Here is a 25,671-nt window from a genome sequence, read left to right as displayed (position 1 = left end):
CCAATGTGTTAATAACATGTTACACTGTTATTTATTTGATTAAATCCAGTTAATTGTTAACCTGTAGTTTGGTCTTTACTTTAAACTAAGATATGAACCATCTTCATCAGACTGTTGTGACTCATAACTCGTAGTAGGCCTATATATTATTAAATATGATCCTTAAATATAGTCTTTAATTCATGAACTAGCTGTATATAGGCCTGTATAATATTAAATATGACCCTAACCCTAAAATATTATATTTAATTCATGAACTGGCTGTAATCATCCAATTTAAATGAAGTGCCCGTCACTGTTTACAATGGGTCAAACTAAGGCATTGGGGGAGTTATTCATCTGGTCAAAATAACAATATATTTAATAAACGTAATAAATTATAAGAAGTGCTAATGAACAGTATAATGATATCAAATGTCTGTATGCATCATGTCTTTATTTAATGTTTAATCTATCAAATGGGTCTCCGATGGATTCTGCGGGAACACACCCTCGGTCGAGACGGAATGGTTTAACCGGGAAGCATGTTTCGTTGTTTGGGGAAATATTCCTTGGTATTTTCTGTTATCTGACATTAGTGAGTAAGCCACTGGTTTATGCATGTATAACGGATATATAATATAAATAAACGTTCGTATTTTCTCCATCTGACACAAGATCTGGACATTAGTGAATAGTGATGTAAACCACTGGTAAAATATATAAACAGATATATCCGTCAACGACCCTCTGCGCTCACATTGGTCCAGGGCAGACCAGACCCAGCTCAGTAGAGCTGGTTTTCACTCGGTTAGGATTGGTTAGACCAGGTCTTAACCCGGTTAGCTGCAGCCATGTCGGACTTTATGATCCTCATCCTGATCCTGGTCCTGGTGGTCTGTCTGCTTGTGACGGTGGTGGTCTTCGTGCTGTACTCGGGTCTCCTCGCTGAGGTGGTGGTCAGGACGGGCTCTCCCCCCGTCAGGAACCTCATCATTGCCTATAAGTTCAGAGAGGGTCGCTACAGGGACAGCGGGGCGGGCTACACGGAGAGCTGCTCCATCGGACCCCGGCTGAGCTGCATCGGCATCTTCTACGACGACCCCAAGCAGGTGAGACTAGAGTCTGAGGTTCTGGACAACATGGTCCTCGGAGACTCCGTGAAACGTGCGGTTCCCGGGGTGTCTGTACAGCCCCTGGACACCGTGGGTCATTCAATGTGGACCTAATGTGTAACTGGCGTTGACCTTATTACTAAATCTAGCCTATTCATTTCACACCGAGCAATAAAAGGTGAGGGACCACTGGAACCTTCTGGTGGTTTGATCAGCTGTTCACTGCCACGTTGCTGTTTTCCCTCTCTCCTGTCCTCTTGGCTCAGGACCTCAATGGCCCAGGGAAGAACAAGTCCCCAGAAAAGGAACATCTTAATTTGCCTTTTGGGTCGACTTGTTTCAGAAATTCTTGTCTAAATGCATGAAATCAGTGTTTAATTGGAAGCAGAAAGAGATTCCTGTCTTGGAGGGAAGTCTTAATAAATGGATCATTCTTTAGTTCACTCGTTAACCCCTTGATCTTGATCCATCACATGAGCTCAGCGGACTGGGACAACAGAAGAGGGTTCAATGTTCCAAAACACGGGACAAAACTTAGGATTTCGACTAGGCTGTCGGAGGCCTCACTTGTCTCACTCTAAATCGACAACAGTTTTGGTGTGTGTGTGTGTGTGTGTGTGTGTGTGTGTGTGTGTGTGTGTGTGTGTGTGTGTGTGTGTGTGTGTGTGTGTGTGTGTGTGTGAGAGAGAGTTTAACTGGATGGCTGTTATGTTAGCTTATGCCCGTCTCTGTACATGTGTCTTCATGACTTCTGTGGCTCTTTGTTTAAGAGCTCATTTAGGAATTATTCCAGAGACGAGAAGAGGCACGTTGTTAGGGTAGTGGTTACGGTCATAGTTGGGGTCATAGTTAGGGTTAGGGCCATAATTAGGGTTAGGGTCATAGTTAGGGTTAGGGTCATGGCTAGGGTTAGGCCTCTGAACCCCTCTTCTTTTGGGGGTTGAATGATTTCAGTGGACCGAATACACGAGAGATTGGTTAGCAACCCATCAGGTTACGTTATTACATGAGTCATGATTTGTAGGCAGGAGATGACAAACCAGCAGATTCCCTCTCCGTCCTGGAAGCCGTCTGAACATGACCAATGACTTTAATAAGCGAGCAAAGCATCCCCACCTCACCGTCCCCCCGTCTGACCTCTGCTCCCCCCCCCCCCCCCCCCCCGTCTGACCTCTGACCCCGTCCCCTGCTTGACAGTGATAACCAATACAGAAAAGATGTCTACACAGAGGAATTAAGTCATTTACTACCTTCTACACCAAAGGAAGAAGAACTACAATTACTTCAGTTAACAGCACCATCAACCATAGAAAATGTGTACAAAAGTTACAAGTCGGTCAATATTATTAAGCAGGTTGTATATTTGTTAAGCTAGTAAATCATATAACTTATTTAAATCTCACAATGAGAACTTATCAATCAGTATCCTTCTGTTTACTGTTTTCCGTTACTACTTGGCCTTTGGGTTTAGAATACTTTTTGCCTGCAAGTCATTAGTGACCAGTAGATGGCAGGATTGTCATGGTAGCAGCAGTGCATCCAGAGAGATGAAGCATGTTATCACTATTCAATCCGCAAACAATAGATCATTATCAATCTGAAGTTGAAAGTGGCGTCTCTGTTAAGGTAAAATTAAGGTTTATGAATAAATTACCCTTGGTTACCCCACAATCTTGTCAAATGTCAGCATTGACAGGCTGGTTTTCACAGGAGGCCTGGTTAATTTTGTGTAGATGCATATTTGACGAGTAAGGTGGAAGACCCCCACCCTGAGCAGCATGGTCTAAGTGTTTAATGAAAGGTCTGTAGTTGGTTAGTCTCCATGGCTATTGGGAGATGTATCTTTGCATAGTTCTAGTTTTTCTTCATGCATACAGGTGCATCTCAATGAATTAGAATATTGTGGAAAAGTGAATTAATTTCAATAATTCAATTCAAAAAGTGAAACTCATGTATTAAATAGATCACTCAAGCCACAGTGAAATATTTCAAGGCTTTATTTGTATAAATCTTGATGATTATGGCTTACAGCTCATTAAAACCCAAATTTCCGTCTCTCAGACAATTTGAATATTACATAAGACCAGTAAAAAATGGATAAGGCCACTTGGCTCAGGGTAAGGGTTGGGGTTAGCCGCCTGTTAGGAGGCTAGGCAGTATCAGGGTCAAGGTAAGGGTTATGATATATTTGATTATATCAGAGGCCGAGATCACTCGCTGAAACCGCCACTGGAAAAAAACAACATAAAACCAATATGTGTTGCATGTTCCCCTCTCCATGAACCATATCCCAGCTGCTGGGGGCCGCACGTCGGTCCCTGAAGGAAGGGCTGCGAATGAGTTCCAGCGAGCGTGAGGATGTGGTTGTTTAGAGCGTGTGGCGCTGAACAGCGTGGGGCGCCTGTTCCTTCCCTGACGAACCGCGGGCCAAATGAAATGTCACGCCACGGCGGTGCCGGGAGCGATCAGAAGAGGTGTGAGATCTGTCAGAGGAGGGAGAGTGTAAATTGACAGAAGTCTCGCTCGCCTTCAGAACCTCGATTCAATGGCGCAACTGACGCATCACGGGCCCCCGTTCAGAGCACAAAGCCCAGCCTAACTACACTAGGCTATCTGATTCTCACTAGGCTAGCTGATCCTCACTGGGCTAGCTGATCCTCCCTAGGCTAGCTGATCCTCACTAGGCTAGCTGAGCCTCACTGGGCTAGCTGAGCCTCACTAGGCTAGCTGATCCTCACTGGGCTAGCTGATCCTCACTGGGCTAGGTTAGCTGATCCTCACTACACTAGGCTAGCTGATCCTCACTAGGCTAGGTAAGCTTATCCTCACTAACTAGGCTAGCTGATCCTCACTAGGCTAGGTTAGCTGATCCTCACTACACTAGGCTAGCTGACCCTCACTAGGCTAGCTGATCCGCACCACACTGGGCTAGCTGATCCTCCCTGGGCTAGCTGACCCTCACTGGGCTAGCTGACCCTCACTGGGCTAGCTGACCCTCACTGGGCTAGCTGATCCTCACTAGGCTAGCTGATCTAGCCTCACTAGGCTAGCTGAACCCCACTACACTACGCTAGCTGATAACACTACATTAGGCTAGCTGATCCTCACTAGGCTTGCTGATCCTAACTAGGTCCACCCTCGGTTTTTTGACACGGCGACACGAAAAAACGGGTCTCTGGTGAGGTCATGTTTTTAAACATGTGACTCTCGGTTGGTTAACTGGGGTCTTTTAAAGTCACCAGAAGGTACAGAGTGTTCCACTACGACCTGCTGTCTTCCACTATGCCAGCAACAGGCTGTTCAGTCAATGGGAGGTAACCCAATGTGGGTAAGGGTTAGCTAACCCTACCCTAACACTACCCTACCTTCAAACACTTCGGTTCACTTCAGCGGCTCCAGCGGCCGGCGCCTGCAGGAGCAGGAAGAGGAACAAAATACGATATCATATTTACAGCGCCATGGATCTCCTCGGAGATTCTAACCGGCATGTCAGTCGAATGAAGAAGAAAGGGATCCAACGGGAACCTCCACCTGTTCCCTGACTGACGGCGGGCAGGGGGGGAACCCAGCTGCACAGGGACCAGGCTGGACCCAGGGGGGCCAAGCTAGACCCCCCAGGCTCTGGGTACCCTGGACTTCCAGGGACCAGGCTGAAACCCTAGGGACCAGGCTGGGGCCCCCGGGGCTCTGAGTACCCTGGACCCCCAGGGACCAGGCTGGGGCCCCCGGGGCTCTGGGTACCCTGGACCCCCCAGGGACCAGGCTGGACCCCCCGGGGCAAGGGTAATCCCCCGGGGCTCTGGGTACCCTGGACCCCCCAAGTACCAGGCTGGACCTCTGGGCTCTGGGTACCCTGGACCCCCAGGGACCAGGCTGGACCTCCTCTAGGCCCCCTGGAGCTAGCAGGAAGATTATAGTTTAAGGAGGAGGAGGAAGTCCTCCTCCTTCTGTGACTGGAGAGGAGCGGAGGAGGTGTTGAGGTGAACCTGCCTTGGCAACAAAGTGTCCTTCCTCCTGGAGACCTCCTCCTCCTCATCAGTAATCATTGTATACAGGATCCCAAGGACGTCAGAGTCATTACTGGGGAGGGATGAGCTCTGCCTGGAGGGAAACCCTCTCAGAGAGGGAGAGACACAGAGAGGAGATGAAGAGAGAGAGAGAGACAGAGAGGGAAAGAGACACAGAGGAGATGGAGAGCGAGAGGGTGAGACACAGGGAGGAGATGAAGAGAGAGGGAGAGAGAAATAGAGAGGAGATGGAGAGCGAGAGGGTGAGACACAGAGAGGAGATGGAGAGAGACAGGAGATGGAGAAAGAGACAGAGAGGGAGGGAGAGGGAGAGAGACACAGAGGAGATGGAGAGAGGGACAGATAGGGAGAGAGACATAGAAATGGAGGGAGAGAGACAGAGGAGATGGAGAGGGAGACAGAGAGGGAGAGAGACATAGAGAGGAGATCGAGAAAGAGAGTTGGAGTGCAGGCCCTCCTACAGTACCTAACGGTCTATAGTCAGACAGGTCCGCTCTCTCGGCTGAAACATGGACACAAATGGCATCACAGTCTGTGTGATGCTTCAGGCCTTCTCTCCTTCCAGCTTCTATTAGTCGCTCCGTTATCTGATGGGGGCTCCTGGGGTTCTCCTTAGCGAGGTGGAGAGGGATCCTCTTGTCTGGAGCTCTGCTGATGGATCTGAGGGTCTTGGATCTGAGGGTGAAGCAGCTAGTCTGTGTCCTCAGGTCTATGAGTCAGGTCTCAGGTATATGTATCAGGTGTATGTCGCAGGTCTATTTCTCCTGTCTATGTCTCAAGTCTATGTCAAATTGTGGTCCAGGGGAGTCCATATGACCAGTGTGTAACACGGTGGACACGGCGGCCACTTTATGTGTTCCCATTCCAGTGTGACACAAACAGACATCTGTGTGGGGGACAAGTGTCGGACATGTTCAAACATGCAATCACTACAACAGACACTGTTTTGCTGTGATAGCTGATGTTGGTGAAACAATGTTGTGTTGCTGCTCCTGAAGCCCCTCTAGGATCGATCGTGTTCCCTTATCTTATATGCTTTGCTGTTCCAAAGCCACGAGTGACTATGGTTGATTCTTCAGTGATATTCCTGTGGTACTGGCGTCCACATTCTGCTGTTCATTTCCTTTTTGTGTTGCAAGTCAACCCACCAAACGACAATGCTTTGATCTACGTTTTCTCCCCTCTCTCCATCCTCCTCCTCGATCTCTCTCCTTCCTCCTCCCCTCTCTCCGTCCTGCTCCTCCCTCTCTTCCTCCCTACTCCCTCGCCCCTCCCCTCACCAGAGGCCGGCCGAGCAGTGCCGCTATGTGGTGGGCAGCGTCCTGAGCGAGGGCGATCAGGCCCCCGACCCGGAGCTCCAGAAGCTGTACGAGGAGCACGGCTTCCGGGTGTTCTCGCTGCCCGAGGTGACCCACGCGGTGACCTCCAGTTTCCCAAGCACCACGCCCCTCTCCCACATCCTGGGACCCTACAGAGTCTACCCAGAGCTCGCCTCCTACATCGAGGTAGGCCTGGCTACCGCCTGAAGCCACATCGACGGACCACCCTTACTCTAGCAAGAATTGAGGGGCACTCGAGTTGATTCATTTTTTTCTAATTGGTAAATGAGTATTCAGCACTCATAAGGAAAGACCTTCTCTGATCACTGCACTGCAGTGCGGACTGTTTCATAGCTCTAAGATAAACCATACCTAATCACTGCACTGCAGTGAGGACTGTTTCATAGCTCTAAGATAAACCATACCTAATCACTGCACTGCAGTGAGGACTGTTTTATAGCTCTAAGATAAACCATACCTAATCACTGCACTGCAGTGAGGACTGTTTCATAGCTCTAAGATAAACCATACCTAATCACTGCACTGCAGTGAGGACTGTTTCATAGCTCTAAGATAAACCATACCTAATCACTGCACTGCAGTGAGGACTGTTTCATAGCTCTAAGATAAACCATACCTAATCACTGCACTGCAGTGAGGACTGTTTCATAGCTCTAAGATAAACCATACCTAATCACTGCACTGCAGTGAGGACTGTTTCATAAGAAAGAGGTTAGTGATTAGTGATGCTGTGATTAGAGATGGTCTTAGAGTTTTGAAACAGTTCTCTTATCACTGCAGTGCACTGCAGTGATAAGAGAACTGTTTCAAAATCTGCCCAGTGGGAAAACATCCGTCTCCAACGATCAGAGACTTTAGAAATACTGAACAATCACAGAGTACATTTTGGAAATACTGAATGCAAGACAATCTGAGAGTACGTTTTGGAAATACTGATTACAAGACAATCAGAGAGTATGTTTTGGAAATACTGATACTAGACCGTCAGAGAGTACATTTTGGAAATACTGAATACTAGACAATCAGAGAACATTTTGGAAATACTGAATACTAGGCAATCAAAGTGCATTTTGGAAATACTGAATGCTAGTTAATCAGAGTACATTGTGCTCATTTATAGTTAATCTGAGTAAGCTTGGCTTATTACTAGTTAGTCAGAGTACAGTTGGCTCATTACTAGTTAATCAGAGTACATTTGGCTCATTACTAGTTAATCAGAGTATAGTTGGCTCATTACAAGTTAATCAGAGTACAGTTGGCTCATTACTAGTTAATCAGAGTACATTTGGCTCATTACTAGTTAATCAGAGTACAGTTGGCTCATTACTAGTTAATCAGAGTACAGTTGGCTCATTACTAGTTAATCAGAGTACATTTGGCTCATTACTTGTTAATCAGAGTACATTTGGCTCATTACTAGTTAATCAGAGTACAGTTCGCTCATTACAAGTTAATCAGAGTACATTTGGCTCATTACTAGTTAATCAGAGTACTGTTGGCTTATTACAAGTTAATCAGAGTACATTTGGCTCATTACTAGTTAATCAGAGTACATTTGGCTCATTACTAGTTAATCAGAGTACATTTGGCTCATTACTAGTTAATCAGAGTACATTTGGCTCATTACTAGTTATACAGAGTACATTTGGCTCATTACTAGTTATACGGAGTACAGTTGGCTCATTACTAGTTAATCAGAGTACATTTGGCTGGTGAGTCCTTTTGGCCAAACAACATCATCATCCTGTCACCTTCATTCATGCGTTGTTTAATTCATCACGTGAGCAGGATTGACCAACAGATGAGATGGTAGTTCATAAAAAACCAAAGGTCTCCCAGCAGGCGACCCTCAGGATGGCCTGAGAACAGACACTGGCCTTTACTGGTGACATTTCCACACTGGGATTCATGGAGGAGCCTCCCTTAGCAGGAACAATGCTGAGGAGGAGCCGAAAGAAGTAAGAGAGGTGTGTGTGTGTGTGTGTGTGTGTGTGTGTGTGTGTGTGTGTGTGTGTGTGTGTGTGTGTGTGGAGGAGAAACATGCACTTCTATATTTAGATTTACCTCTGCAGTAAAGACCATTTTTGTTCTAATATATTGTGATGGAATAGTAACACAAAGTGTGTGTGTGTGTGTGTCCCGAGCCGTCGTCTTAGCACTGTGCGTTGAGTGACAGGTCAATGAGCAGCTCCCAGCGCTAGCTGCTAGCCCACTGCCAATAGTGATGGAACAGCATCTAGCGCTAAGCTAATGAATAATGAAGAGTGGCTTATAGAGGTTTAAAGGGTAGTATGTGGATGGCCCCGGGGGTTGGTTGTGTGTGTGTGTGTGTGTGTGTGTGTGTGTGTGTGTGTGTGTGTGTGTGTGTGTGTGTGTGTGTGTGTGTGTGTGTGTGTGTGTGTGATTTATTGAATGAATCCATAGTGTAAGGGTTTTTCTAAACAAAGTGAGGTGCTGGCTCGGTCCATCAAGGAGATTATAATCATTTCAATGAAGCAGACAAGCAGCTCAGACCTGGTTCAGAAGAACAGGTTGTGTTCTGGTGGTCCTGGGGTGAGCGGAGGGTTAGTGTCATAGGGCCATACAAGTGTCTGTCTGTCTGTCTGTCTGTCTGTCTGTCTGTCTGTCTGTCTCTCTCATGAACCAAAGTAAAGGCTACTTTAGGTGGATTAATAAATCTGCCTATGCTTTACAATCGGGTCTGTCAAATAGCTGCAATAATAAAACCAAACTTCTTAGATTTGATGTGTGTTTTTGCATACATTCTCTGTCTCTGTGTTTGTGTGCGTATTTGAATCTTTTTACATCAGTGAGTGTAAATCCCTCTGTCAAAGTTCTCAGCCTTCAGCCCCTGTGCCGCCGTCTCTCTTGTCCAGCTGACCTACATTTGATTTAATCAATCAAAGTGACGTCGGGTTCCTCTGTCCGCCGTGGACTACTCTCCCTTTACCTCCCAATCCATTATAGAATCCAACGTAGAAGATCACCCTGGTATGGGGGGCTTAGGGTCTGAGGGCGTCTGGGGGGTCTCAGGGCCTGAGGGGATCCAGTTCAGGGTCTGAGCGGGTCAGGGGGCTGAGGGTCTAAGGGTTTATGTTCTCAGCGCTGTGGTTCTCACCTTTACATATGTTCTCAGGTCGTTCATCGTTTTAAGACATCTAGAGGCAGTTTAGCTGTCAGAAAACAACTTAATCTCACGCACACAGACCCACACGCAGACACACAAGCCAACCGGGGTTTTCTTAGTGCATGGGGCCTGAAGTTGGAAACATAGCAATGTGTGTGGCGGGATGTTGGGCTGATGGTGAATCGATTCATAAGGATCTTGGTGATGTAATAATGAAGAGAATGAATTCATGAGGATATCGTTGTTCTACTATCAGTGTGACACATACGTTGGCTAACCCCGACCTCATCCATCATGTCGGTTCAGAACCTCGTCCGCTATGTCTGTCCTACTCCTACCTTCGGTGACACTGTTGTAGCGGCCAGAATAATGTATGGAGCTCACGTCTTTAGATATGTATTTGTTGGTTACATCCAATCATCTTAATGATGCAACATGATAGCCTGATGAGGGCAGAGAAAATGCTTAGCATATGAAAGGAGCACAAGCTGTGCTGTGGTGTGCTTCCAAGGATAAGCCAGAATCAGAATGGAGATCAGGAGAACAACAGTGAGGTTGAAGGCAGTGATAAAGCAGCCCTGGGGGGTCATTTGAAGCTGTAATCCGGGGGCCCCATGTGTCTCTGATCATTCAATGATTCACCGCACTGCCTCTGCTGAGACCTGGCGATGGTGTGGTGATTGATCCACTGTACCAGAGAGAGGCGCCTGCCGGAGGAGCTACCGTGCCGGTGGAGGTCCACAGGTCTGCCAGGCTGGGGTTAGGGTTAGTGTTAGGGTATCCACGTGTGTTGGAGCAGTGAGCAGAAGATGCCGTCATCATGATGATCAAATAACACGCTGCGCTGCCACCCAGGCAGTGCAGCTTGTGCTCAGAGTAGCTGAGGTCGTGTTAAATGCTGCTGTCATGTTAGATGCTGCTGACGTGTTAGATGCCGTGGTCGTGTTGGATGCTGCGTTTGTGTTAGATGCTGAGTTCGATTTAGATGTTAGATGCCGTGATCGTGTTAGATGTTAGATGCCTTGGTCGTGTTAGTTGCTTCGGTCGTGTTAGATGCTGCAGTCTTGTTAGATGCTTTGGTCGTATTAGATGCTGCCACGCATCTTAAGCTCAGTGTGGAACAGGAGGTTAAAAATAAGGCCGTGGGAGTGTAATGCAGAACATCGTCCAGGCGATTTTGATTTGGGTGGTCTTTACTCGGTAGGCAGCAGCTACTTCAGCAGGAGGCCTCTTTATTAATCCTGTGTTTACTGCTATTTGTGTTGAAAATGGGTGAGGAAAGAAAAGGAATTTCATAAGACCTGTTGTTTCTCTGATCAGTGTCTGTTTATCTGGAGGGTATGAGGATGACGGGGGCTGGTGGTTGAAGCAGAGACAGAGAGGCTTTCTCACCTCGCTAATAAAGAAGAGAGACGGAGCGAGGGCGATTTGTTGTTGTTGAAGGCAGAGATGAATTAGATTCTCTCCCTCCCCGCCGCCCACGCGTCCAGACGGCCCTCCTACTACAGAGACCTCTCTCCATCGTGCTTCATACGGAGTGTGTTGGTCACACGATGGCAGTAGGAAACTCAAGAGCATCTTGTCTTCTCTTCTTACATCTTGTTGCATCAAATCCTCTTCTGGTTGTGATGCTTGTGATCTGGTGTAGAAGGTTATCCAAGGAGACTACAGGGGCCTGCGCTTGGAGCCGCTCAAGAGCCGCGGCCCAAGACGGCAGAGACCAACGTTAACTAACGTACTGACAGCCTCGTTCCATCCCACTGTGGCCCCAGTGAGGTACTGGGAATCACACTGTGTTCCCAGTGAGGTGGTGGTAATCACATTGTTTTTCCAGTGAGATACTGGTCACCAGCTCCTCTAGAAGACCCTCTGGGTGCTACTGGAGTCAAAGAGTCAAGAGCAACTGGTTCCAGCTGGTTTTCTGTTCTGTTCCCCGGAGAGTCTCCAACCTGACGTGTTGCCGTGTCATCAGTTTTCCTGAAGGTGAACTACGATGGTGTAATATTTGTATACGCCTCCTACATAGTGGTTGCTGTCATGTCTGTTCAGAATGAGCCGGTGTTTTAGTTTGGATCAATAAAACACCTAAAGGAGGAGAGAGGAAGGGGAGGAGAGGGGAGGGGGAGGAAAGAGGATGGGGAGAGAGGAGAGAGGAGGGTGGGGGGGAGAGGAGGTGAAGGGGGAGAAGAGAGGAGCAGGAGGGGGGTCTCAGTGTATTCTATTTTGATCCTCACCCCATCCTCATATTCTACAATGCACCTGGACCCCCCGTCTGGTGGGAGGGTCCAGACTAGTCAGGGCGGGGCTGTTGAGGAAACGTGACGCAGACGAGCAGGTAGACAGAGGGTTGAGACCGGAGGTCAGAGGTCAGAGGTCAGAGGTCGGCTGCAGACAGCACGGAGGAAGAGGACGGGGTTATGTGTGTGATTGGTGTTTTTCTCTTCGTGCCGTTGGTTGTTTTGAAGCCCAGCCAGCGTTGTGTTGACTCGTTTATTATTGATGGATCCCAGCGACCACTGCTTAACACCCCCCCCCCCCCCCCCCCCACCTCGAGAACACTTAAAACCTTAGGAGCAACAATCACCGCCTCCTCCTCCTCTCCACCTCCCCCCTTTCCTCCTCTCCTCCCGTCCTCCCCCACCCCCCAACCCTCCCCTCCCACTCTTCTCCTCCTCTTCTTCCCTCCTCTCCTCCTCCCCTCCCCTCCCCTCTTCCCCTCCTCCTCCATCACAAACCACACTGTGTGTAAAGAATGTGTGTGCATGCATGTGCATGCATGAAGCGTGTGTGTCTGCACGCTTCCATTTGCTATTCAGTTGAGGGTGAATCCACCTCTCACATCTTCACTGACCCAGTTAGTGCCACCTTATTGATACATGAATAAAGGTTGCCATGGAAATCTCCCTTCTGGAGGAGCCATACTGGGGACGTAGTGTTGTTGTTAATAAGGAAAGACTTTTGATAGGAACTCTGTCCCTCTGAGACAAGCCATCACAGCACGCACAGCACCTGCACACACATGAGGACCCTGAGCTGCTAATAAAAAATAACATAACATGTTAACACTGAGCTGCTAATAACAAAATTACATAACATGTTAACACTGAGCTGCTAAAGCAGAACATGTTAACACAGCTCACCTCTGAGCCACACACACACACACACACACACACACACACACACACACACACACACACACACACACACACACACACACACACACACACACACCCTGGTGGTGCCCTTCCCTGTGAGCCCGTCAGGGTACAGCGGGTCTATTGACCGCTCTCAGCGCGGTGGCGAGGGCTTCTTGGCCTTTGGGAGAAGTTCACGGCCTTTAAGCCAGCGCTCACAGCAGGAGCCGCCTCTGTCTCCTCACGTCTAGAGGAGGAGGAGAGACGAGCTCCTCTTCCAGAAGAGGAGGTCAGACGATGTCCGCCCAGTAAACCGTCCCTCTCTCCAGAGCACAAGGTGGGGGTTTAGTGTCTCTGTTTAGAGCAGCATGGTGGGGGGTTAGTCCCTCTGTCTAGAGCAGCATGGTGGGGGATTAGTCCCTCTGTTTAGAGCAGCATGGTGGGGGATTAGTCCCTCTGTGTAGAGCAGCATGGTGGGGGACTAGTCCCTCTGTGTAGAGCAGCATGGGGGGGGTTTAGTCCCTTTGTTTAGAGCAGCATGGTGGGGGATTGGTCTCTCTGTTTAGAGCAGCATGGTGGGGGATTGGTCTCTCTGTTTAGAGCAGCATGGTGGGGGATAAGTCCCTCTGTTTAGAGCAGCATGGTAGGGGATTAGTCCCTCTGTTTAGAGCAGCATGGTGGGGATTAGTCCCTCTGTTTAGAGCAGCATGGTGGGGGATTAGTCCCTCTGTGTAGAGAGCATGGTGGGGGATTAGTCCCTCTGTTTAGAGCAGCATGGTAGGGGATGAGTCCCTCTGTTTAGAGCAGCATGGTGGGGGATTAGTCCCTCTGTTTAGAGCAGCATGGTGGGGGATTAGTCCCTCTGTGTAGAGCAGCGTGGTGGGGGATTGGGAGGAGGTGGAGGAGGGGATGAGAGGAGGTGGAGGAGGGGATTGGGATGAGGGGATGAGAGGAGGTGGAGGAGCTCCTTATCACACTCAGATGATGGGAGTCCTCACTGACCTTTTGTCCTTTTGTTCCCAATTCAGAAGGGACACCCGAATGCCAAACCCCGAGCCCACCAGTCCCAGTGTGTCTATCTCCCTCGCTGTACATTAGACCACGACAGGCTTCATGACTAATGCATGGCTTCACTACCTTCAGACCTCAAACAGCACCGGAGAAGGCTGGGCGCATTGGAAACAACACAAAGAGAGACGCTTGTTTTTATGAACTTGAAGAGACAACGCAGCTAAGGAACAGCCCCACGCCTGCTGGGCTGGAGATGTTCTGGTATAGGTCAGTATAAGTACAGTAGTATTGGTTCTACTGTACTAGTACTACTGCATAAGTACAGTAGTATTGGTAATACTTATACTTATGTATTAGTATATACTAATACTTTGTAAATACTTGTGTATTAGTACAGTAGTATTGGTACTAACCCCTTCGGCCCAAAACCAAGAGGGCTCAGTGCATGTGCAGGTCAGATATATATTGATCCCTTGTTCAGTTAATACCAGACACCAACGATCAGCTACAGAGATCTCTGAGGGTTGCTCTTTATTCCTGCCAGAGTTCACAGTGTCACGTCTAGCGTTCTGAATAAGGGATAATTCTCCTGGTGTTTATTTAATGTTGGAGTAGTGTGGAGGTAAAAAGAGAGAAGAATAGAGTCTGAAACACTTTGACTATGTGCAGAAGGACGATAATGAGGTGCTGAGTTTGTGTTGGATGCAGAGGTCAGCAGAACGAAGGCATGCTGGTACCGCTGGACGGGCCCAGGGTGTTGAGTCAGGGCCGAGGTCAGGCTCCAGAATTCCGCCTTAAGAATTAATCTCTAAATGAATTGATTATGACACTTCGAGGGATACTTTTCAGAAAGAGGTCAGGCTGTACTCAGGTTCAGCCTTGAAGAATCAAGAAAGCTGCAGGTCGGGTCTGGTCCGAATGTGGCTCAACTCCTCAGGCCTGATAACAGGAGGGAGATCACTACATCGTTACACAATCCGAATACAGAATACAGAATGCCTTTTCAAAGGAAGACCTTCCACCGCAGCAAGACGGAGAGAAAGAGCGGTTGAAGTGAGCGTCTGATGTGAGAGTTCATTGTAGTGTCACCTTGTGTCAGGAAAGGCCCACGAAGGCCTTTGTTCCTGGAGGACAGCGCCATCAGTGGCCGTCCTGCATCCTGTCAAAGGCCCTGGATGGCCGGTGTCACCCAGCTGGGGAACCTGTCCGGCCACTCTGTCCTCACAGCACGCTATGTCTTTGGTCACTAGGGCCGGGGGTCTCTGGAAGTCTTTGGACACTAGGACGGTCTCTCGGGGTCTGGGGGTCTCTGGATGTCTGTGGTCACTAGGGCTGGGGTTCTGGGGCTCTCTGGATGTCTGTGGTCACTAGGGCTGGGGTTCTGGGGCTCTCTGGATGTCTGTGGTCACTAGGGCTGGGGTTCTGGGGCTCTCTGGATGTCTGTGGTCACTAGGGCTGGGGTTCTGGGGCTCTCTGGATGTCTGTGGTCACTAGGGTTGGGGGTATAGGGGTCTCTGGATGTTTTTGGTCACTTGGGGTGGGTCCGGGGGTCTCTGGATGTCACTGGACTCAGTGACATGATCTCATCTCTGACATTCAAACTAGAAAAGCTACTCAGTGGAAATCCGCTGGTGGAGAAATGCAGCTTTGAAGTCAACGGTAGCTTTGAGCTGCTCCAGTGTTTCATTAGAGGGGGAGGGGGGCCGCCTCCTCGAGGTGTGGAAGTGGTATTTAACACTCAGCATGCCACAGGTTATCCTGGTTATATTCTCTATCAGCAATCCAAGACCCACCAGCACCTCCTCCCCCTTTGCCCCCACTCCCCTTCTCATCCTCATTCTATCCCTCCATGCATCTCTTCTGTCTTGTCTGTCTTGTCTGTCTTGTCTGTCTGTCTGTCTGTCTGTCCGTCTGTCCGTCTGTCCGTCTGTCCGTCCGTCCGTCCGTCCGTCCGTCCGTCCGTCCGTCCGTCCGTCCGTCCGTCCGTCCGTCTGTCTGTCTAATGGGGAGGAAAACCAACCAACCCTAATGGTGAGGAAAGGCTTAGATGTAATGGTGGAGCGTGGTCATGGAGGTACAGGCTGTGATTACCGACCATGAGACGGTAAACAGGTGGGTGGGTGAGCAGGCTTCTTCCAGAGGAACACGGTGGCACAGCGAGTTTAGGTTGCTCTTTTGTTTTGTAGACGCCACGAGCCAATGTTGAACCGAAATGTTGGATAAAGGGATACCCCAAGAAATCTGTCAATTGTAAATTGTCTTAACAAGATTCAGACGGGTTTTTTTATTCTAAATCCAACATTGTGCGGATAATTGGCTGGGTTAGCTTTTGCTTTGTTAAGTGCTTCGCTGTAGAATCACAGTAGCCTAGCGTCTGTTCATGTGAAGTATTAATTATTATTATTATTTTTATTATCACACTTTTCATTATTTTAATGGAGATTATCACAAAGATAATTTGTCACTTATTTTGGTGCTGTGATTGTTCAGCCACCTGTGACAAACCGCTAAAAGCCCACTATTTTGACAAATTATCTCTGTTTGTAGCAAACTAAAACAACTACCCCTTACCTCTGTAAGTCATGGAGGCAAGCGAATGGGAAGCAAACACTGAAACAGTGAACTCTAAGTGAATCTCGGTTACACTGGCAATTGCCAATTTACCGATATCTTGGCATATCCCTTTGAACTTGAACCATGTTGAACCACTGAAATCCACAAGCTTTGACTATTTTTTAATGAAACCGGGTAAGACCCCTGCCACCGAGTCTGTAGGAGTATAACCCTGGCATCCTTTAATGACTATATTTAGAGCTCAGGCTCCAGTCACACAGTGAATATCGCTCCTCCAATGGATTAGATCCATCAGCGAGAGCAGTGGGCGATCGGGCCGTGCATAGGGGCTTGGCCCCGTGCCCGCGTGTGGGCCTCTGAACCGAAGACATCTGAGACCGCCACGTGCCGCCGCATTACCGCCATTCAGGGGCCTGTCACTCAGAGGACATGAGCTGGAGCAGAACGCTCCCATTCAGTGGGCCCATCGAGTGCGGGGGGCTGCGATGGGTGGGCGGTGATGGTGAGGAGATGTGAGTGGGAGGAACGGGCTCCACATGAGAGGGTTGAGGAGAGTGTTGGACAGGGACCCGGTGATGCACCACCGCCCCCAATCCCATCCCCTCCGCGTCACTTCCTCCCTGCTGGGTTTTACACCCTCATGGATGTGAGATTGTGCCGCTAACGAATGAACCTCTTCCAGAGCTTCGTTCTCCTGTCAACATCGGATGTAGTCAGCTGGCCGTTTATATCGGTGTGTGTGTGTGTGTGTGTGAGAAGTGTTTGCCGTTTCAATTAGAGGGAATGTCCCAACGTGAGGCTCCTCCTCAGACGGTCATTACTCGACCATCGCTTTGGGATTAACGTCATCAAACGTGTGTGTGTGTGTGTGTGTGTGTGTGTGTGTGTGTGTGTGTGTGTGTGTGTGTGTGTGTGTGTGTGTGTGTGTGTGTGTGTGTGTGTGTGTGTGTGTGAGTGACGCACACCCACGATGCATAGTTTTTAATGAGGAGCGGCGTCTGTGCTTACTTTAAGTTCTTCATTAACGTGACGCTTTCTCTGTGGAGCTTCCATTCATCTTCATCCATTAGAACCGTCAGGGGCCTTCACACGGAGCTACTGGCCCCTGGGACTGTTGCTTATGTGGTGTATAGATATACATTGATAGATTGATAGATTAGCATTATTCTCCATGTGTTGAGAACAGTTTTGTCCAAAGGAAGATAAATGGTGGCTGGTTGTTTCTGATGGAAGAGGAAGCATTGCCACTTCCACAATGTTGCCCAGCCTGATCTGCATGCTCTGGGTTTGAATTGTTTTCTTGAAGCCCACTGGGTGAAGATGTGTGATTTCACGTTGAAACTATAATAGTCTTTTACCTTAGTAGAATGAATATTGTTTGCTGTTGCCTGCTTTTGCTGCTAAGTGAGGCATTTTCCAAGTATAACAATTCACTGTTATTAGAAACATCAGCTACAAGACAGCTGTGCTCATCTGGAATAGTCTTCTGCTTCAAGACTGTCTCTCTCATCTGAAAACAATTTTGATCTAGAAATCGTTCTCTCTCTTCGGGAATAGTCTTGTTCTTCAAGACTATCTCTCTCATCTGGATTAGTCTTGTTCTTCAAGATTGTCTCTCATCTGGATTAGTCTTGTTCTTCAAGACTGTGTCTCTCTTCTGAAAACAGTCTTGAACTTCAAGACTGTCTCTCTCTTCGGGAATAGTCTTGTTCTTCTAGACTATCTCTCTCATCTGGATTAGTCTTGTTCTTCAAGATTGTCTCTCATCTGGATTAGTCTTGTTTTTCAGGACTGTGTCTCTCTTCTGAAAACAGTCTTGAACTTTAAGACTGTCTCCCTCTTTTGAAGACAGTATTATACTTCAAGACTGTCTCTCTCATCTGGATAAGTCTTGTTCTTCAAGACTGTCTCTCTCTTCTGAAAAAAATCTTGACCTTCAAGACTATCTCAAACATTTGTAACAGTCTTGTTATCCAAGACTGTCTCTCTCATCAGGATCAGTCTTGTTCTTCAAGACTGTCTTTCTCATCTGGATTAGTCTTGTTCTACAAGACTGTCTTTCTCTTCTGAAAACAGTTTTGATCTATAAGACTTTCTCTCTCATCTGTAATAGTCTTGTGTCTCAAGACTGTCTCTCTCATCTGGAATAGTCTTGTTCTTCAAGACTGTCTCTATTCTGAAAACAGTCTTGATCTTCCGGAGACATTGGGGTGCCCTTCCACTGTTCCCCCCCACCAGCTCGTACGCAGGATCAAAGTGTCCGGTCTCCATGGACCAGAGAGAGAGGGGAGGGTGTTTGGCTGAGGCGGTTGCCCTAGCAACAGGCTCAGTATCAGCTGCCCGTGAGTAGAGCAGCAGAGGAAGGAGGTCCCACACCATGCCAGTGGTGACAATCAGTGGAAAAGATGCACTCTGTCTCTGTATCTTGAGACCACAAGAACTAATTCTGAGAAATGTGATTTTGTTTTAATGGGTGCATATTTGCAATGTTCAAATATTACCAAAAGCCCATAAAGAGCGACAGATATCTCCAGTCTGCTGCGCCTCGTAGTTTGACCTCAGAAGAATGACCAGACACCACATCACGATGCAGTGTGTGTCTTCAAAGGATCGTTTCATTCTTCATGTGCTGGTTATGTCCCCATTGTACCAGTGGTGACGTCTACATCTAAACAGCTTCCTCCTCATCTGATTTCCTACACTTTCTTTGCCCTGAGTTCATGCGAAAATGACTATGTTGGCTGACTGCGTTGTTGTCACTTGGTGTGTTCGTGTTGAGGACTGCTTCTTATTCAGTCTGATATAGTGTTGGAAACTGTCAGCTTGGAACTCTGCCCTAGCTGTCAAACCTGAGAGGCAAGCTCCTCCCTCACGGAGCTTCATTGTAACAGTCTGAGTAGGAAGGAGTTTACCTGCAGAGTTTACATGCCGTCCACTTCCGGAGGGTCCAGGCAGTGTAGAGCTGCCCGCACATATTCAAATCTGTTGTTTTTTCTCATCTTGCAGCTTTAATTATATTGCCGTTTTATTGCATTTCCAATTTTGCAGAGTTTCAGTAAAATATCTCTGCTTTTTGTTTTGCTCTAGCAGCGGTACCCTTTACGCATTTACCCATTTTACAGCCAATTTGTTGTGCTGAGGAACTTCCTCACGCTCAAAGCTAAACCTATGCAGTAAATAATGCAGTATATAAGAGAAAATAATGCAAGTGAGTTTAATGTATGGCGACCCAAGGCCGTTGAATATTGCTCTGAATACCCTTTTCTCAGGAATGATAAGGGGGCACATTTCCTTTTGCTTCCTGTGGTTTTGTGTCTTTGGTGAGAAAGAGCTGCTGACATCAGCCATTCCACCTTGCCCACCTCCCAATTAGCAATGGGCTGGCGAGGTGAAAGCAGGGAGCACAACCTCCACCCCAGAACACTTGTTACACCAACTTTAGAGACCGCCGGTTCACACTCATTTCTGCAGGAGTTTGTGCTAATTCTCTTTCGTCGAGTTACTGCATGATGGCGTATTAATTGCCCTCTTAGAGTCAAACTGCATAACCTTGAGTATTTAATGTGTTTGAATGGAACTGGAAGCCTTGTGGAGGAGGAGGTATGATGGAGGAGACTTTGACCTAAACCCCCTAACTACTACTCGCCACACAAAGCACAGAGTTTCAGCGATGCTGCATTGATATTTGGTTTAAAGCCACTAGTTAAAAGGAAGCAGCCTTGAAGGGACGGACAGACGGATGCCTTTCAGAAGGACTAATGAGAGCTAATCAGTGGCTAAGGCGTAAGTGTTGGTTTATACCTCGATGGTCCAGGAATAGTTGTCACTTCAAATCAAGGTCTTCTATTCATTCTTCTTACCAGGCTGTGTGTGGACCATCTCTCTCCTCCCACCTTCATTCTCTATTTCAACATCAGTTTGATCCTCTTACGTCTCAATTCAATGCTGTCCACTGAACACAACACAAGGCCATCAGCTAGGCTCAGGTGTAGTTATTATTATTAAGTAGTAACTCACACATACACATGCACACAAATGAAACGGAACTCTTATTAAAACGCTGTTTCCGTTCGTAGACTTTAATAGATAATGGCTTGATCCTGGGTGTAATTAAAGGGGCGATATGGAATGAGTATTTGCTGTTTGATTGCTGGAGTGGGTGGATATGGGTGTTTATTTATGAATGCATGTGGGTGGATAGTGTCTGAATGATTAACTTGCCAAAAGTTGAACACCAACTTTATTGATATCATTATGAATAAAGCCGGATATTTTTTTATATCTACTTGTTAAAATTAAATAAATTATGTAGTTATGTTTTTATTCTGATTCATATCCATTAAGACTGTCAGAATTAGGGAGAATTCAAGGGAAGTTTCAATAAGACGGGTGAAGTAACAGCGTGTAATTATGGGCTGTGTTATGAAGGGGTTCAGAGGGTCCTGTGTTGGTCTTTTCTGTATTCAAGTTTCCAGAAAAATTCCTCACTTATTAACTTATTTCTTTCATTTTCCGTTCAGCCGTAAACCTAAAAGGAGGTTTATAAAGAAGGGGGAACAGACAATCCTAACCTTGATTCAAATTGTTAAGGCAACTTACAGAAACACAAAAGCTATAAAGGATTAGAATAAGAAAGGCCTTCGTTGAAGAAAAGTCTAATAAATGACTATATGATTTAGTAAATTAAGTGTGAGACGAGAGAGACGCATTCTTCGCTTTGTGTGTTTTGATGAACATTTTTAATTAGAAAACCCTCATAGATAAGAGAATACTTGGAAGAAGTAAGAAGAGGAAGATTTTTTTTTTAAAGATCAGACTATTGACAATTAAGTTGAACAATAACTGCTTCCACTGGAGACCGGCTAGCTGACAGCAACGTGTGTGTGTGTGTGTGTGTGTGTGTGTGTGTGTGTGTGTGTGTGTGTGTGTGTGTGTGTGTGTGTGTGTGTGTGTGTGTGTGTGTGTGTGTGTGTGTGTGTGTGTGTAACCTTGATTCATGCACCACTCCTGTGGGGTCCCAGGATGGCCCCATGGTTTATTCATGGAGAGAAGAAGAAAAAAGCCCTGTGTCGTTACCACGGCTACAGGCCAGGAAGGCGGGCGATTTTTACAAGGACAATAGTGGGAAGGCTTGGCGAGGGAATCCAAATGCCAGATTATTATTTTCAGGTACTGAGTGTGTGTGTGTGTGTGTGTGTGTGTGTGTGTGTGGGTTCAACCCGAGACATTAATAGCGATATTACTAATTATGTCTTCCTTATAGAGCTGCATTCTAACTAAATGTCACTCTCGGAGTCTGTGTGCTCAGAGACAGGAGGACAGAACTCACTCATGACTGAACTCACTAATGACTGAACTCACTAATGAATGAACTCACTAATGACTGAACTCACTAATGACTGAACTCACTAATGACAGAACTCACTAATGGCAGAACTCACTAATGACAGAACTCACTAATGACAGAACTCACTATTGACAGAACTCACTATTGACAGAACTCAATATTGACAGAACTCACTAATGACTGAACTCACTAATGACTGAACGCACTATTAACTGATCTCACTAATGACAGAACCCTGAGTATATAGAACTCTAATGTATATACATATATCATCTACAGAACTCTAATGTATACATATAAATATAGAACTCTAATGTAAAAAATATATAAAATATAGAATTCTAATGTATACATGAATATATAGAACTGTCTGTCTCTCTTCTCTCTCTGTCACTTCTCTCTTCTCTCTCTGTTCTCTCTCTTCTCTGTCCCTCTGCGTCTTCTTTTCGAAGGTCTGATTGTATCTCATTAGAGGTCAGCAGTGAATATTCAGGTAGACGAGGGATTGTATTTTCTGCTATTACTTGAAATTCATTTAAGGATATCCAGATATTAGATATAGAACATATTAGCATTTTATTAGCATTCTCATCAATGTTTCCAGTATGAAACCTTAAGCTCTGAGTGATCTGAGCCCCAGAGGGATAGGGTTATCCCTAACTAGGGTTATTAACCCTAAATAGGGTTAACCCTAACTACATGTCAACCTGGCGTCTGTCAGCCATTGTCTCCTCCCCCCCCCTCCCCCTCGGTCCACCAGGACACGAAACGGTTCAGAGGTGTGAATTGAACGTCTGGCAACATTTGTGAGAAGAGTCTTTTTGTTGTTGAAGAAGATGCCTCTACACACATACATAGTCTCAGGGTTAGTTGGTGTTTGGTGAGGGGTTAGTTGTGTTGTGGTTAGTGTAAGGGTTAGTTGTTGTGAGGTTAGTAAAGGTAAGTTAGTGTGCGGTTAGTGTAAGGGTAAGGATTTAATTTAAGGCAGATTAAGTCTGTGAAACACTGTTGAAGTCTGGCATTATTAAGCCGGCCATTAAAACAAGACCCATTATTTATGTAATGGCGAGAACTCGACTTCTGAAGAAACTCTTATTGAGAAGATGAGGCATTCACCAACTGTCAGCTAGAGGCTAGCTAGCCGTCCCTCTGGCTGAAGAGCCTTTGAGGAGAGGATCTCTGATTTACTGTCTTGGTAACAGAGTATAGGAGGAGGGTATCATGGCTACTGTCAGCCTGCAGCCCATGCAGGGATCCTCATGTTGTGATCGCTCTTGTTTCTATTATTCCCAGCAGCGATAAAAGCAATCAAACACAGACTTGAGTTTACACACCACTAGGCTGGGGGAATAAAGAGTGGCCAATCAGAGAGCAGGCAAGGGCAGGGAGAGGTGTTACCCAAGACCATCTTTTTCTTTACCTTCATGTTTTAATCTTGGTGTGAATGCTAGTAGTATAGTGAATCTATCTGCTATTTATGTATTTATCTCCTGCTGAGAGCCATGTCAAAAGGTATCCGGGGTCAGTCCATCATTGGTCGTTTCATCAGGTCCACTGTGGTCCTGATGAACCTGCTCTGGAACCAGTGGAGATCTCAGTGGAAATGGCACTGGGAGGAACGACTGCCAGTTTGGTCCATCTTTTTTTTCTTACTGGGGTGTAGATCCTTGTTTGTCATTATTCCCTGAATAACAATCACAGAAGCTGACCAAGGTGATTCCCACATCATTCCTTGCGGTCAATGAAGTCGATGTGTGAAGGGTTAAGTGTATATTTATTTTGGGCATTGAGCAGACACTTCCTATGCACCCATTCACACACCGTTGACGGAGTCAACCATGCAGATGACAGTCAGGGTGAGGCGCCTGGCTCCGGGGCGGCTCGACACTCGGAGGAGCCGGGGATCCCAAGTAGTAGCCCCCTTCCGGTGACCAGTCAGCCCGCTCTACCTCCTGAGCTGCTGGCATCTGACTGATCTTTTAGAAAACAAGTTTGGTCATTTTTTTCTACATCGTTTCTTCTTCTGTGATCTTTATCCCCTGACAGGAGCGGAAGCTGAGTGCCTACCCCACGGTGGAGGTGTGCAGAGACGATCAGACCCTCTACATGGTGCCGCTGGACCGACAGACAGAGTTCTTGGTCCCGGAGATGAGAGAGGAGGCGAAGGCCGAGCTGAGAGAAGATGATTCAGAGGAAGACAGAGGGACCGACATCACTGGTAGCCATTCATGTCCTCTCTCTCTCTCTCTCTCTCTCTCTCTCTCTCTCTCTCTCTCTCTCTCTCTCTCTCTCTCTCTCTCTCTCTCTCTCTCTCTCTCTCTCTCTCTCTCTCTCTCTCTCTCTCTCTCGCTCGCTCGCTCGCTCGCTCGCTCTTGCTCATCTTGATTTGTTTTTGGACCTCAAGCACCAACAATGTTTGCCGTTGTTTTCCAATCTTCCCTAATCTTCCGTGTGTGTGCGTGTGTGTGTTTGTGCGTGTGTGTGCGTGTGTGTGTGTGCACAGGCGCCGACTCCCACAGCGACGTGAGCTCGGGGAGCAGCGGCGCCCCGTGGGACGGCACGCCGCTGCCCGCCTCCACCGCCGCCTCGCTGGCCTCCGCCTCGCTTGCCTCTGCCTCTCTGAACTCCGCCCCTCCGGGCTCCGCCCCTCCGGGCTCCGCCCCTCTAGGCTCCGCCCCTCTAGGCTCCGCCCTGCCGCTGAGGGAGCTGGCGGATGGGGAGGAGCGGCTCCTCGGGGACCAGGACTCGGACAAGTCGCTGGGCAGCGGCTCCTCCTTCGAGGAGCTGGACATGGAGCACGGGGAGAGGCGGGAACAGGAGGAGGAGGAGGAGGAGGAGGAGGAGGAGCTGGGAGGAGCGGCAGGGGGAGGCGTGGAGAAGGAGTTGGAGCAGGGAGCCGAAGGAGCGTCAGAGCATGAGAAGGAGAAGAGGGAACCCTCTGGTGATGGAGCGGAGTAGGGGGAGGAGAGGAGGGGAGGAGGAGGAGGGAACCCTCTGGTGAAGGAAAGGAGGAGGAGAGGAGGAGGGAACCCTCTGGGGGAGGAGAGGAGGAGGAGAGGAGGAGGGAACTCTCTGGTGAAGGAAAGGAGGAGGAGAGGAGGAGGGAACCCTCTGGGGGAGGAGAGGAGGAGGAGGAGAGGAGGAGGGAACCCTCTGGGGGAGGAGAGGAGGAGGAGGAGAGGGGGAGGGAACCCTCTGGTGAAGGAAAGGAGGAGGAGAGGGGGAGGGAACCCTCTGGGGGAGGAGAGGAGGAGGAGGAGAGGGGGAGGGAACCCTCTGGGGGAGGAGAGGAGGAGGAGGAGGAGAGGGGGAGGGAACCCTCTGGTGAAGGAAAGGAGGAGGAGGAGGAGGGAACCCTCTGGGGGAGGAGAGGAGGAGAGAAGGAGGAGGAGGAGGAGGAGATGAGTAGGGGGGGAGCCCTTTGGTGATGGGGAGGAGGAGGAGGAGGAGGGGGAGAAGGAGAGGAGAATCCCAGTCTCCCAGTCTGGGTCCCAGTCTACCCTGTTGGGAGGTCGCTGTGTGTTTCATGTTTTCATGTCAAGCCAACAGATCAACTTTATAGAAAACACAAAACGGGGGCCAGGCAGACACGATGAGTCAAACTCATTCTTATTTAAAACAAAACAAAATTATGGTTTTACTAATCAGCATATCAATAATATTGCCTTATAACAATGCATTGTTATTCTTTATTCAAACCTGTCCGTGTAAATGTGCTAAATATTTTCTTTTTTTGTGCAAGATTGTCACCTCAGCTTTTAATTAGGCCGTAACTAATTATTCCGTCCGCATGAAGTCACAAATGTTCTTTTGTTCCTGGTATTCCAGCTTCCTTTCTTCCTTTGGGCTCGTAGAGTTCTGAACAATCTCATGCAGTCTTTATTTCACCTGCCTACAGTTAGAGAATATCATCTTATGTTTCTCCTTTTGTGCGCTCCTGGTTTGAAAGGACTTGGAAACACCTGAGAAAGTATTAATCTGGGACACGTCGCTGTTCCGATGACGCACAGAAGAGA

The 25,671-nt window shown here is 47.7% G+C and overlaps 1 protein-coding gene across 1 annotated transcript; it reads left to right on the top strand.

The window, feature by feature from the left end:
• Positions 1–546: 546 nt before the first annotated feature.
• tex264a (testis expressed 264, ER-phagy receptor a) lies at positions 547–24,613 on the top strand (the record flags this gene model as incomplete). The annotated part of the gene is made up of 4 exons (XM_079748470.1): positions 547–1,091; positions 6,406–6,627; positions 23,702–23,873; positions 24,159–24,613. The coding sequence occupies exons 1-4, from the start codon at positions 834–836 to the stop codon at positions 24,611–24,613; spliced, it is 1,107 nt and encodes a 368-aa protein (XP_079604596.1). The 5' UTR covers positions 547–833.
• Between the last annotated feature and the right edge of the window lie 1,058 nt (positions 24,614–25,671).

Source organism: Pollachius pollachius, assembly GCF_949987615.1.
Source record: "Pollachius pollachius genome assembly, chromosome: 12".
Classification (NCBI taxonomy): Eukaryota; Metazoa; Chordata; class Actinopteri; order Gadiformes; family Gadidae; genus Pollachius; species Pollachius pollachius.
This window is presented reverse-complemented; position numbering and strand designations above follow the sequence as displayed.